The sequence below is a fragment of the Callithrix jacchus genome, chromosome 10 (genome assembly GCF_049354715.1).
Source record: "Callithrix jacchus isolate 240 chromosome 10, calJac240_pri, whole genome shotgun sequence".
NCBI classification, from domain to species: domain Eukaryota; kingdom Metazoa; phylum Chordata; class Mammalia; order Primates; family Cebidae; genus Callithrix; species Callithrix jacchus.
Genome location: NC_133511.1, coordinates 13,405,535 through 13,420,814, shown reverse-complemented (window position 1 = coordinate 13,420,814; position 15,280 = coordinate 13,405,535). Strand labels below are relative to the sequence as shown.

General features: G+C 38.3%; 1 protein-coding gene across 2 annotated transcripts in view; it reads left to right on the top strand.

Annotated features, from left to right (window-relative positions):
• Positions 1-14,842, top strand: part of ZW10 (zw10 kinetochore protein) — a 37,603-nt gene extending 22,761 nt beyond the window's left edge. For both annotated transcript variants that reach the window (XM_035264600.3, XM_002807271.7), the window contains 7 exons: positions 2,372-2,610; positions 4,937-5,008; positions 7,340-7,509; positions 8,359-8,489; positions 9,037-9,168; positions 9,915-10,117; positions 13,402-14,842. In XM_035264600.3, the coding sequence (XP_035120491.1) occupies positions 2,372-2,610; positions 4,937-5,008; positions 7,340-7,509; positions 8,359-8,489; positions 9,037-9,168; positions 9,915-10,117; positions 13,402-13,522 (1,068 nt within the window). In that variant the 3' untranslated portion in view covers positions 13,523-14,842. The remainder of the gene's footprint in view (positions 1-2,371; positions 2,611-4,936; positions 5,009-7,339; positions 7,510-8,358; positions 8,490-9,036; positions 9,169-9,914; positions 10,118-13,401) is intronic.
• Positions 14,843-15,280: the final 438 nt, after the last annotated feature.

The following is a 15,280-nucleotide window of genomic DNA, read 5'->3' as shown; positions in this document are numbered from 1 at the left end:
CAGCAGTGGCAGTGTTAACCTTTGGGACCAGATAATTCTTTGCTGTGGGGACTGTCCTGTGGGATATTTAGCAGCATCCCTGACCTCTATTCACTAGATTCCAGTAGCACCTCTTCCTGTTGTGACAAACAAAAATATCTCCAGATACTGCTGAATGCCCCCTAGAAGGCGGAATTGTCCTTGATTGAGACTGCTTTAGATCCCATCCTGGTTTTTCCTCTTGGCATTTAGGTCCTGAAATTAGATTTTCTAAATTTCTCAACTTTGAAAAAGCTCCTCCTCCATTTTCTAGAAACCATTTTGAAATTACTTGCCTTTCATGTTCTTTATCTCAATTCTCTTTCTTCCCCTGTGTGTACTCACTGTTTTCCCCAAAGATCCATAGTTGTGTTTTCTGTTGTTCGGTTTTTACATTTTTGACTTAAGAGACGTCTTATTAGGTTTAGCATTCTTCCATCTTAGTTTCCTTTGCCCCTCCTCATGAAGTCATTTTTTTGAATCTTACATATTTTAGGCCCACTATTTTTCAGACAAAGATTAGCATTCTTTTTTTTTTTTTTTTTTTTTTTTATGAGATGGAGTTTCGCTCTTGTTACCCAGGCTGGAGTGCAATGGCGCAATCTCAGCTCACCGCAACCTCCGCCTCCTGGGTTCAGGCAATTCTCCTGCCTCAGCCTCCTGAGTAGCTGGGAATACAGGCACACGCCACCATGCCCAGCTAATTTTTTGTATTTTTAGTAGAGACGGGGTTTCACCATGGGCTGACCAGGATGGTTTCGATCTCTTGACCTCGTGATCCACCCACCTCAGCCTCCCAAAGTGCTGGGATTACAGGCGTGAGCCAAGATTAGCATTCGTAACCATCTCTGTAAGTAATTTTTTTCATCGTCATTCTAATCGTAGCCATAATTTTTGACTACTCAGTCCCTGACATTTGTATTCTCATTTAAACTTCATAACAGCTCTCTGAAGTAGATATTATTATACCATTTTACAGATTAGAAAGCCAAGCCCACTGACTTAACATAGTTTTATTAGGCTTTGAACCTGTTCTGCCAGAAAATCTCTGTTGAAGTCCAGTATGTTCAAAGCTGTTGTTCTTGCAATGGGAGTAGGGAACCTGCTGCCTCTACCTGCTTACTCTTTTTTTTTTAAACCCCTGTGGCGTCTTTGAGAAACAAGGTTCAAAAGCTATGAGTAGTATCATTTATTTTACAATGAGAAACTTGAGATCCAGAGTGGTTAAATGCCTTTGTTAAAAGTTAGGGTAAAAAATATTACTGTTTTCACATTTATAGCACACTGTTCTTTCATTTAGTCCCAACCAAGGAAATTTTTGATTTGAAGCTTTTTGTTTTATTTTTAAGGGGAGGATATGCTGGTTTAAATGAGTTATTTCTTAGACTAAGCCAACACATGTGCCTGGTACAAAATAATTTGTTTAAGAATCTCGACAATGGAACCCAAAATTATTCTGCTCTTTAATAATCTAATATTCTAGTATGGGGACAGATGGTTTTTGAAGGTCTTCTTGGAGTCTTGCTCTGTCACCCATGCTAGAGTACAGTGGTATGATCTTGGCTCACTGTAACCTCTGCCTCCTGGTTTCAAGCGATTCTCCTTCCTTAGCCTCCTGAGTACCTGGGATTACAGGCGCCTGCCACTGTGCCTAGCTAATTTTTGTATTTTTAGTAGAGTCAGTGTTTCACCATCTTGGCCAGGCTGGTCTTGAACTCCTGACTGTGTGATCCACCTGCCTTGGCCTCCCAAAGTGCTGGGATTACATGAGTGAGCCACCACGCCCAGCCAAAGGTCTTTTCATTTAGCTGAAATCTTAGGTCAGTTGCATAGCTTTGTTATTTCAGCCAAGATTAAGAATGCTTGGGGCTGGATGCCTTGGCTAATGCCTGTAATCCCAGTACTTTGGGAAGCGGAGAAGGGAGAATTACTTGATCCCAGGAGTTCTAGACCAGCCTGGGCCATATAGCAAGATACTTTCTTTACCAAAAATAAATTAGCTGGGTGTGGTGGTACCTGTAGTCCTAGCCTAGAGGTTGAGTCTGCAGTGAGCCATGATTGTGCCACTGCACTCCACCCTGGGTGAAAGAGCAAGACCTTGTCTGACAAAGAGTGCTTAGAAGAATGTCACAATAAAGGGGATTAAGGAGATAGCTTATCATTTATGACATGGTTTCATCCAGGATTCAGCAGTATTTTAATGAATACTGTCATATTTACTCAAATTTTTAAATTACTCTGTAAAGCGGTAGCTTCATCATGTAAGCCAGCAGTATCTTATTCTTCACTGTGTGCTTACATTTGAATTATTCTGAACACAATATTTTTTTATATTTCTTTGTTTGAATCTTAGATTATTCCTGATTCTAAGATAAATGTGCCAGAGTTACCCACTCCTGATGAGGATAACAAACTGGAAATGCAGAAAGTGTCCAAAACTCAGTACAACAAAGTGGTGGATTTAGAGCCTGAAAATACATTGGACCAGCATTCCTTTTCCTTGCCCACATGCCGCATCAGTGAATCTGTGAAGAAATTAATGGAACTTGCCTATCAGACTTTACTAGAGGCAACAACCAGTAGCGATCAATGGTACGAGTTCCGGGTTGTGTGGAAATGGCAATGGCTTGGTTAAATGCACATCTAATTAGATGTTTATCAGGACAATATCTGGAATTCTTTGGGTTTTCTTATCCTAGAAGTTAATGCTTTTTCTGAAAAAAAGAAAACAAAAAACAAAAGAAAAACCTAGTGCATCACATGGATTTGTGTCTATCTCTAACTTTTATTTACAACAGCATAGATGTTTGAGCAAGATAGAAGTAGGTGCACTTGTATGGATGGACAAATGGATTTTTTTGACATTAAAAATTGTTAATCATTTTTTAACAAAAAAGCTCTTTAATTGTTGTTGAATTTTTACTTTTACTTTTTATTTGAATAGAATTATAGTATATGAGAAAGCACATGCAAAGAACTTAGAATCCTACCTGGAAAATGATTAATACTCAAATGTTTGTTATTGTAGTGGCAGTGGGTAATAGTCACTATTCCAGCTTACTCTGGCTCTTCAGCTTAACATTCTTTTTACCTTTTGAAACCCAGTCCCTAATTCAGTTACATTTTAAATGTTTATATTTAAAGCAATAACAATTTATTAGGCAGTGAAAGGCAGAAGGAAAAGAATGGAACATGCCAAAGATTTGACTTCACTCTTTCAAGGTGACTTCTAATCTGTATTGCATTCAGGTTGCCTTAAATTCTATTCTATATTTCATTCTGAATCTGTTTTTATTTAATAAGCTTCTTCCCTACTCCTAGACTAAATTGAGAAGAAAATGGCAGAGTGTGGACCAAGTTGATTGCAGAGCAGGTTTACAAAACTTCTTTAGTTCGAATCTGGGTTTGGCAATTTCATTCTTCTATCCTCATAGGGAAAACAGTTTCGGGTAGGGTTTGGCCCTATCAAGTTGCATCTTTAGATGGACTTCTAGAGTTTCAATTTTTATCTCACATGCAAGCAACACCCCTTTCTTCTCTCTTTCTTTTGGAGTCTCGCTCTGTCGCCCAAGCTAGAGTGCAGTGGTGCAATCTCGGCTCACGGCAACCTCCACCTCTTGGGTTCAAGTGATTCTCCTGCCTCAGTCTTCTGAGTAGCTGGGACTACAGGCACGCGTCACCATGCCTGGCTAAGTTTTGTATTTCTGGTTGAGATGGGGTTTCGCTATGTTGGCTAGATTGGTCCCGAACTCCTGACCTCCTGATTCGCCCACCTTGGCCTCTCAGAGTACATGAGTCACTGTGCCTGGCTGCAAACCCCTTTATTTTATTCTGCTCTAGAAAGAACATGTCTCCCAAGAAACTTCCCCTGGCTTTAATGAATCATTATATTCACATGTCCATTCAAAATTAATTATAAGAAGGAAGAAAATGAATATAGGAGTGACTGTCGGCAAAATGAATATTGTACTGTTTCTTCACGTGGCACTCTCCTGAAATATATCAGAGCAGAAGTTAGAGATGCAGGGCAATAGTTCTTAAATTTTTTGAGAACAAAAAACACCAAACAGTATTTGCATACTGACTATCTATGGACATTCTTTACACTAAAAGTAATAGTTTTTAACAGGACAAACAAATCCATAGCTACAATGCAGCAACCCTGTTTTTCATTATCAAACTCCAGCAGCTTATGCAGCAAAAGTGAAATAATTTAATCAGGTATTATAATAATCAAGTAATAACTGTTTTTGGATGTGACTTATTTTCCTAGATATTTGTGGAATCCCTGTAAGCTTTTTAGGTACATAGCTTAAGATACTCTTATGTAGAGGTAAGCTATACAAACCTTATGTTTGCCTTTTAAAAGTGCATTTTAATAATCTCTAGGTGTTTTACGGCTAGATTTAAAGGGCAAAAAATTTTGATGGCTAGATTCTATCCTAGAAATGTTGACTCATCTCCTTGCATTGAGGTAAGAAGGAGAAAAGGTGAAAACTGAAAGTCAGACTGATTTGAAAAGAACCAAGTGAGAGCTGTTATTGATACCTTGCCCTTTGTAGTGCATCAGTGAGTAGGTGACATTTGCTTGAGGCTTAGCTCCGTTTGTTACTGAAGGGATACTCTGGGTACTGGCAGAAGACAAATTGATAAATAGAAAAGAGGCTTTGGGTTGAATGCTGATGTTCTTAAAATTATTAATGGATCCAAGCGTTTAGAATTGTAGTCTAGTTAGTAAATACTGGTTGAGAATGTATTTCCATCTAGATTAATGGTGTTTTCCAGCAACCAAGGCAGGTATTCTCTGCAACTGTAGTTTTAGCTCATGATTCTCACTGAAGATGCACTTGGCTTAAATTTTTTTCTTATTTTTAGTGTACTCTTAGGCATTTCTGTTAAGCCTATGTTTTCATTTTAGTGCTGTTCAACTTTTCTACTCAGTGAGGAATATCTTCCATTTGTTCCATGATGTTGTACCAACATATCACAAGTAAGTACCACTGTGTCTTATTTCTGTATAATAATTGTGTGTCTAAAATGTGTAAGTTAAGTTAAAACAAGTCATTTTATATTCCTACTAAAGATATTTTGATTACTAAAATGCAGTAAAATCATTTTAAAACACATGTTTAAAGGATTTGGTCATTTCTTACTAAATTAATAAGGATGCTATGATTTTGCAGTATAGTTCATGATACACATTTTAAAACTCAAAAGAACTACCTTGTTTTGATGCTAAGCATTTCAGAACTGCTTAACTCTAAACCTCTAGCTCAGTTCTTTCTGTTATTTGAATTAAAGCGTTTAGATGCTTTCATTAATATCTTTGATAATATGTCAACAAAGCTATTCTTTAACCAAGAATTCTGGATTTCAAAGACAAAAATCAGCCAGGCACAGTGGCTCACACTTGTAATCCCAGCTCTTTGGAAGGCAGAGCGGGGAGGATTGTTTGAGGCAAGAAGTTCGAGACTAGCCTGAGCAACATAGTTGCTTAGAGACAAGACATAGCCTTGTCTCTAATTGAAAAAATAAAAAAGACAAAAGCCGTTTATTATTTGAAGTATTTTTTAATAATTGGGATGTTTTAAACTAGGCTCACCTGTTGTTTTTATTATAAAAAGCTTATTGTAACCTTACTAGTTTTATTTGTATCCTTTTTACTGTGGTTTAAAATTCTTATTTCATTTTTTACTTAGTCAAGCAAAGGAAAAGAGAAAGCATATTTGGGTTAGCTGACAGCCTTGTCTTTGGGGATTCAAAGACAGTTGTCTTAGACATTTTGTGGCTTGGAAACATTTTTCACACTGTTGTGGAGTTAGATTTGCCTTTCTTTCTCCTTTGTATAACTCGGAACTTTAGTGTGCATCAGAATCACTTGGAAGTCTTGTTAAAACACAGATTGCTTGATCTGTGCCGAAAGTTTCTGATTCAGTAGGTCTGGAGTGGGGCTTGGATTTTTAGCAAATTTCCAGATGATGCTGATGTTGCCTGTCAGGGTACCACATTTTGAGAACCACCGTCCTTAGATAATGGTTCTCAGCTTTGTCAGTATTTTATTTTATTTTATTTCATTTCATTTCAATTTCATTCCATTCATTCAATTTTATATTTTGAGACAGAATTTAGCTCTGTTGCCCAGGCTGGAGTGCAGTGACGCAGTCATGGCTCACTATAGCCTCGATCTCCTGGGCTCAGGCAGTCTTTCCACCTTAGCCTCCCAAATAGCTGGGACCACAGGCATGCACCATTACACCTGTCTAATATTGTTTATTATTTTTGTAAAGATGGAGTCTCTATATTTTGCCCAGGCTGGTCTTGAACTCCTTTGGCTCAAGTGATCCTCTTGCCCTCGTCTCCCAAAATGCTGGTATTACATTTGTGAGCCACCACACCGGCCAAGCTTTGGCAGTATTTTAGAATAAGTTACAGATATTTAAAAACGTACATATTTACCCTGTTCCAAGAGCTTTTGATTTATGTCTGATGTAAGACCCAGGCATGCTTTTTTTTTTTTTTTTTTTTAACCCCACAGATAATTCTGATGTGTAGCCTGGAATGAGAACTATCTTCGATTGTTGGTTTCTGATGTGTATATCCTAGTTTTACATTGAGTTAGCTAACTAGAAAGTATTAATTGAATGACTGTTAGTGGGTCGATAGCAGAAATACAAGACAAGATTTCTTCCCAAGCTGGGTAGATAAGACCAATATGTATAAAAGAATTAAACCAGTGATTTTTCAATCCTGGATGAAAATTAAAGTCACCTGGAAAGATTTTAAAAAGTATAAATGCTGTGATTTCACACTTAGAGCTTGCGGTTTAATTTGTTTGGTGTAAAGTCTAAACATTTGTGTATTTTTAAATTTCCCAGATGACTCTAATCTGTAGTCAGTTTTTGAAAACTAGTGAATTAGAAAATAACTGAACACTTCATTATATAAATGAAGCAAGAATTTGGAGAAAGGGGAAGTAAACTTGTATTTCCATAGATGTATCTGTGTAAAATTTCAAGGACATTATTATGCATAGCTCTGCTAGGTTTTCAGTACAAAAAGCTGACTGAGGCAAAAATCTTGATTCCCTTAATCTATCTTTTTTGTTAATCACCAGGATAGTTTTATAGGATAAGATCTCATTCAGTAGAATAGCTTCACTCTGGGAGTGGGAGTGGTGAGATTTTATCTTGTTAGGTATAGTGTTTAGAAACTAGAATGGTTATTAAAGCCTAGAAATACATTGGAGACATTGTGACTTTCATCAACCCCAACTTCAGTAACAGATGGTTTCTTTCTTTTTCTACCCCTCCTTCTGGCCCAGGGAGAACCTTCAAAAACTTCCCCAGTTGGCTGCTATTCATCACAACAACTGTATGTTTATTGCTCACCACTTGCTGACCCTCGGACATCAGTTCAGATTACGACTTGCCCCCATTCTTTGTGATGGCACTGCTACTTTTGTGGATCTTGTACCTGGCTTCAGGAGACTTGGTAACTGATACTTTAAGTGTAGGAAAGCATATGGATTGTGGAGCTTGTCAATATGGTATCTTTATAATTTTTGAATGAGATAATTAGAAATTAGGTAGTGGTCCTGAGCTGTATTGGGAAAGTGGGAGGGCACTTAATTTGCAAGTGTTTCCAGTTATTTAATTTTATAAGGTGAGTGTTGTCTTTGTGGGAGACTTTTTAACTTTTTTGTAACATTTCATGGTATGTTAGAGTTCCAAACTGCATTGCTAGTGTGCATTGAATTTGCCAGATCAGGATTATGTCATTACAATGACACATAATAGGATTTGTATTGTGGAAGTTCTGTTGTTGGTAATAATATTGTTGGTAAGAGCTCACTGATGTCAGTGCTAGTTCTTTTGCAAAACCCCAAGATAGCTCCCCCATCTTATACCTCCCTTAGTTTTACTTGGGAATACTAAAAGTCAAAAGAAATGAAATACGGAGTAAATCAATATGTTGATCATAGCAGAGAATCTGTATGGTTTACTTAGCTTTTCATTTCCTTACTTTTCCCTTAGGTGGTGTAGATATATCAGAATAATAAGTAGTTCCGTTTTCTATAGTAATTTTTCTTAGCTGATTCTGGCTGTAGGCAAACTACTGGAAAAGACTTATTTATTATCTGGAGGGTAGGATGTGAGGGATGGGCTAATATATTCAAGGTGATTGTTTCTAGTAGCTTCAGGACAGCTTTCTGATATTACCTAGAAACTATTTTTATATAGGCAGAACAGATACATGGTTTATGCATCTCTCTTCTATCCTGGTTTTGCAGTATGTAATTGAACAGCTTTAAAAAATTTTTATTCTGTTTTTCCATGATAGGGACAGAATGTTTTTTGGCCCAAATGCGGGCACAGAAAGGTGAACTTCTGGAAAGATTATCAAGTGCTAGGAACTTTTCAAATATGGACGATGAAGAGAATTACTCTGCAGCAAGTAAAGCAGTCCGGCAGGTAGGAGGCTCTTGCTAGCACTGAAATTTGCATTCTATCCTTAGATGCTTTATTTTTTAAAGCAGAAGACAATATGGAACAAGTACTCAGTTGATTCCCTGCATCGCCACCTTTGGAAACTCTACATATCTTTTACTGTCATGTTTAAGAACTTCTTCTTCCCCTCTTCCACCAAGACAACAGGAAACTGTCTTTTTATTGACCCAATAATTTCAACTAGTACCTAGAAAGTCCGTTGTACCAATTAGTTGATTCCTAAACTTAGATTTGAGAATTTGAAATACTGGCTTTTATCTTAATGTTCCCCTTTCTTAAGTGATTTATTTTTTTTGCTGCAGTTTTCCTATCCTCAGATTGATGAGTCTGCTTTTCATCTACCAGGGATATCACTATGGTTAAATGTTCAAGAAGCATATATCCTTAGTTACTTTACCTTATTTTGGCATAATACCACTTTCCCCATAAACTCACAAATGATAAATTTAAATCTGGAAAATAGGAGTTACAGTAATCTTTCTTCCATGTAAATTGCTGTATTCTTCTACAGGTACTGCACCAACTAAAGAGACTTGGAACTGTGTGGCAGGATGTCCTGCCAGTGAATATATATTGCAAGGCTATGGGAACTTTACTCAATACAGCAATTTCTGAGATCATTGGCAAAATTACTGCCCTAGAGGTAAGGGCCATTAGATGCTCCACCAGTTTTGAGATGCAATTCATGTCCCAGATTATGCCTTTGCTAAGAAAGTGATGTTGAAGAGATTGTTCATATATCATGTCTAACTCATGCTGTTTTTTGTTTTTATTTTTATTTTGCTAGAAACTAGTTAATCTCTTTTATGTGAAAGGGGGATTGTACTATTTCTCAACCTACCATCTAGATTATGAATAAGGAAGTTAGAAACTGGGTAGTGGTCCTGAGATGCATTGTATAGTGTGAAGTCATTTAATACGGAAATGACTAAATCAGTAATTTGATTTAGTAAAGTTAATACAGTCTTGTGCAGTTTCCATTTTTCCAACGCACTGTTGTAGTTTAAATTTTACATGTGATTCTTCAGGAAAATTGTCTAGACGTGGCCAGCTGATGCCTCTAAATCACAGATTGACTAAGTCCGTATTTGTAATAACATCCCCTGCTTTGTAACAAGCTGTGTGACATTCTATTGGAGAAACAGGCTCTTTCATGCAGGCAAACTAAATTACTGACAATCTGTTGAAACATGTTTTGTGTCATTCTTATATAGAAGTATTGTCAGACAGCTGATAAAATGTAGTGTCTAGTAACTTGTGCTAAATTGCTTGGACAACATATGTTTTAGCTGACCCACCTGGGCAGCAAGCATCAAAGATCTGCTGCCCTTTCCCCGCTTCCGAGCTGGCCCAATTCTATTCTGTTGTGTTTCCTTTGTGCAAAACCAGGACATATCTACTGAAGATGGTGATAGATTGTATTCCTTATGCAAAACAGTGATGGATGAAGGACCCCAAGTATTTGCACCTTTATCTGAAGAAAGCAAGAACAAGAAATATCAAGAAGAGGTTCCAGTCTATGTGCCAAAATGGATGCCATTCAAGGAATTGATGATGATGCTACAAGCCAGCTTGCAAGAAATTGGGGATCGGTATGTGTAACCCTTCTACAGAGGCATGTAACTCTCGATAGCTACAAAAGAATAATAGTGCCCTTGGTAGCACAGTTTTTCCCTGTTTCTTCGTGTTACTCATGAAAAACTTTAATATTGAGTAGCAGTAGCTGGGGCCTTTTCATGATCTATAGTAGTGCAGATCTTATTACCACTTTCCCATGTTTTATAACAGAAAGACTTCTCATCCATATTATTTTGGTCTTGAATATGTGGTTTTGGCATGCTGTGTGAATGATCTGGCAACTGTAAGAATTATAACCTTCTGACATCTGATGGAAAATTGAAAATTGTTGCTCACTTTAAGCAACAGTGTATGCTTTTTTCTTTTTTTTTTTTTTTGAGACATGGTCTCACTCTGTCACCCAGATTGGAGTGCAGTGGCTCAATCATTGCTCATTCCAGCCTCAAATTTGTGAGCTCAAGGTATCCTCCTGCCTCAGCCTCCTGCATACCTGGGATTTTAGGTGCCTACCACCACACCTGGCTATTTGATTTCATTTTAGAGACAGAGTCCCTCTCTGTCATCTAGACTGGAGTGCAGTGGTGCCATCTCGGCTCACTGTAACCTCTGCCTCCTGGGTTCAAGCGATTCTTGTGCCTCAGCCTCCTGAGTAGCTGGGACTACAGGCGCATGCCACCACATTAGTGGCATGGATTTTCACTATGTTGGCCAGGCTGGTCTTGAACGCCTGACCTCAAGTGATCCGCCCCGCCTCAGCCTCCCAAAGTGCTGGGATTATAGGCATGAGCCCCTGCACCTAGCCTGGATGCATTTTGGGTGCAGTGGCTCACACCTATAATCCCAGCACTTTGGGAGGCCTAGGCAGATGGATCACGAGGTCAGGAGATTGAGACCATCCTGGCCAATATGGTGAAACCCCGTCTCTACTAAAAGTACAAGTTAGCCAGGTGTGGTGGTGCATGCCTGTAGTCCCAGCTATTCTGGAGGCTGAGGAAGGAGAATAGCTTGAAGCCGGGAGGTAGAGGTTGCAGTAAGCCGAAATTGCGCCACTGCACTCCAGTCTGGTGACAGAGCGAGACTCTGTCTCAAAAAAAAAAAGAAAAAGAAAAAGAAAAAGAAACCCTGGAGAAGTGACTTTTATCTATCTTAAATATTCAGCATGAAACTACTGTTTGATTGACCAGCAGTCTTTCTTCAGGGAGTGCAGTAGTTTTAGAGATTAAGCACCATAGACCTAGAAGAGATTCATTTTTTCTTAAATATAATGGATGATGTTTTCTCTCAACACAATCAGTTAATGTTGCTGTGGCCAGTAAGTGTATGCTGTATCATATCATACTGTGTGGAGGCCATTGCACAAAGCAGAATAGATATGGGTCAGTTACATATCCATGGATGCTTTTATATCGTCTTGGTAGATTATTGGTCAGTATGTATACCTTGCATAGAGGACTCTCTGTAGAGGCCTTAACGTCATCTCCATCCCATAGGTACTTGTCTGTGTGCTTTAGCTTGGTTTACTACAGATGTCTGGTTATATTAGACCAGTCATCCTGCATGTGTCTGAGTTGTTTGCTGCAAATATTAGTCATTTACACAATGTAAACAAGATCTCCACATGGAAAAAAAGTCACATCAGAATATAATCACATTTCAAACAAAGTTTAGATTTATTCATTTATTATTTACAAGTCTTAGTGAGTAAGAAAGATGTCTTTAAGTAATAGGCTCCAGAGGGCAGCAGATAAGAATTTTTCTTTCTGTTGTTAAAGGGCCTTCTTGCAGTCTTAAGAATGTGACTTAACGTCTTTTTACCTAGGAAAAATTTTCCGCCAGAGATTTCAGTAAATATAAGGCTAAAGTTGTAAAATATACATATAAAGGAATACAGTAGATATACTCTATATTCTCAATGTAAAGAAAGAAGAGTAAACTTCATGTACCTATTACCCAACTTAAGAAAAATAATGCCAGTATTTTGAAGACCCACGTATACCCTTCTCCAAATGCTCTCCATGAGGGGTAACCACTATCTTGACTTTTATTTATTTCCTTGCTTTTCTTTATAGTTTTACCACATTTAGATGTATTCCTAAATAATGTAAAGTTTAAACTTGCCTTTTTTTGAACTTGGTGTAAGTGAAATCATCTTTAAGTTGCTTGTTTTCTTCAATATTGTTTTGGAAATCTATTCTTTTTTTTTTTTTGAGACACCCAGGCTGAAGTGCAGTGGTGTGATATTGGCTCACTCCAATCTCTGCTTCCCTGGCTCCAGCAATTCTCCTGCCTCAGCCTCCCGAGTAGCTGGGATTAAAGGTGCCTGTCACCACACCGGGATATTTTTTGTATTTTCAGTAGAGACAGGGTTTCACCATGTTTGCTAGGCTGGTCTTGAACTCCTGACCTTATGTGATCTGCCTGCCTTGGCCTCCCAAAATCCTGGGATTACAGGCATGAGCCACCGTGCCTGGCCTGAAATCCATTCTTGATGGTATGTGTAGCTGATGGTAGGTATATGACCATCACACAAGACTTACTGACTGGTCATCTTCATCATAACACTACCTGATAATTTCTCAGAATTCTTAGCATCCTAGGACTTTTGTTAAGTATACATTTTTAGCACTTTTTGTTTATTTTCACCACTGTGTCATTCCATTGTACAAATATTTCATGGTTTATTTGTCCTGTTTAGTCTCATTTTCACCAGTATTTCAGACTTGAAAATTTCTGCTAATCTAATTGGCATGCAGTGATAGGTCATTGTCATTTTAATTTGTATTTCCCTAAATTCTAATGATGTTGAGCGTCTTTTCACTGGTCATTCATGTTTCTTCTATTATGAAACACCTGTTCATATTTTTTTGCCGTTTATTTTAATAAGTTGTTTGTGGTTTCACTATTGATTCATGGGATTTCTTTATATATTTTTATACTAGCCCTTCATCAGTTAAAATTTGTTGCCTGTGGCGTACTCTGTAATACAGTTACAGAGCCTAAGGCATGAGAGTATGGTCATAATTATTAGTTCAAAGAGGGCTCGATATAGAATAAGGGAGAACAGTCTCATATTCCTCACTTAGTTTCTTTATCTGGCTGTGCTGATAGCAGCTGTAGCGAGTGAGCAAAGAGGTCAAAGACATTGAGGGGTAGTTCTATAAAGACAAGGAAGGATGCCCAGGATTTGTTTTCTTTCCATGTCAAGCAAATAAGCATGTGGATCAAATAGGCAATTCTTAAGTCTTGCTTATACTTCAGAGACCTAATAGGAAATGGAACTCTATCTTTTGTTTTGCAGGTGGGCAGATGGAAAAGGACCCCTGGCAGCTGCGTTCTCTTCCAGCGAAGTAAAAGCTTTAATTCGTGCCTTGTTTCAGAACACAGAAAGAAGAGCAGCTGCCCTTGCTAAAATTAAATAGCTCTGTCTTCTTAAGAAAGCTATGTCTTGAATATGTGGATTCTTCCCTTGGCATAATTACTCCCTTCAAGACTTCTTTGAAATGCCCATTGGTTTTGGTGAACCAGTATATCACGGAAGTTTGACTTTACAGAAGAATATCTTACCACCTGGCCTGTACAAGGCTTTGTTTAAGAACTGTATATTAAGATAAATCGTCAAGTAAAGCACCTCAATGCATTGACTTTCTAGCCATCTTCCTTTGATTACCTAACAAACTGTCAGGCAGCATTATTTCATGTTGCTTCCAGAACCCTCTGGGAACTATATACATTGTAAATGTAGGCCTGGGCTTTGGAACAAGGAAATGTGGGGATTCCAGGAGTCAGGGTAGAGAATTTCTGAGCAAATGGGAGCTATTTTGAGGGTGTGGGTGGAGGGGAAGGGAGGAGTGGGGCACCATATTTGTCCTTGCAGGAATTAAGGAGACTTCCTGTAATTTTTCTTTCCAATAATGAATGCTTTTTACAGTTAAGGGTGTCTTTCATAACATGGGAGCTTTGACAAAAGAGACCAAGATGTCTTACGTTCTATGCCATTCTTTTTATTGAAGTTTATGACCAGCACACAAGACTTACTGACTGGTCATCTTCATCATAACACTACCTGAAAATTTCTCAGAATTCTTAGGATCCTAGGACTTTTGTTAAGCATACATTTTTAGCACTTTTTGCTATTTCAACTAAATTTTATTTTCTTGGTTGGACTTTCCTGCCTTCTCAACACTGTTTATCTTGTCAATTGGCAGAGGTTTTAAATTGCCAATGTTTCTTTGGAATGCATGTGCCATGACATGCTAACTCTGGTCTCTAGAGCCTAATCCTTTATTTGGTGGACATAGGTAATCCTTCATCTCAGCTTTTTGTGTTTTTAACTCTTTGCAGCCATTGGAGGAATGTGTTATGTTAAGGTTATCCTGGACCTGTCTAGGACTTTGGATTATATCTCTTCATACTAAAATATAGTCTCCTGTCCTGAAAAGAGGGTAAGGAGTATGACCTTTAGGTTCTTTTAAGGCAGGTACTGTCTGAAGAAAGTTGCTAATATAAACCTGGCCAGCATAGTGAAGTCCCACCTCTACTAAAAATATAAAAATTAGCGGGCATGGTGGTGGGCACCTGTAGTCCCAGCCAATCGGGAGGCTCAGGCAGGAGAATTGCTTGAACCCGAGAGGTGGGGGTTGCAGTGAGCCGAGATTGCACCACTGCACTCCAGCCTGGGCAACAGAGTGAGACTCTCTCTCCCCCCACCCTAACAAACAAATAAATAAATAGCTAATCCAGTGGGTGTGCTTCCTTAGTCTTCAGCCTTGCAGATGAGATGGTCCTCCATTTCCTTGCAGACGTGGAACAAACTGATTTTCCTCCTGCCCTTACCCTTTCTCTTAGTTCTGGCTTGGCCCCTTTAATCATGTCATTCTGGTTGCCTAGTCTTTCTTTTTCCTATTTAAGGGTCATACAAGAACTATTAAGAAAGAAGACTGGTTTTCTTTTTGTAAAAGAATTCAGCTGTGGTTAGCAACAAGCTATTTATCTACATTCCACATGTCCTACTATGGGAATGCAGAAAAGAATTGCCTGAATCAGCTTTGTTTTTTTGGAGAACAAAGAAGTTGGCTTTCTAAGAGGAGGAAGGGCCCATTTTCACAGGTGAAGAAAATACCCATTTTGAAAATTCATGTAATTTCAGGTAGCATTACTTTTCTCAGCAATTGAGAGAA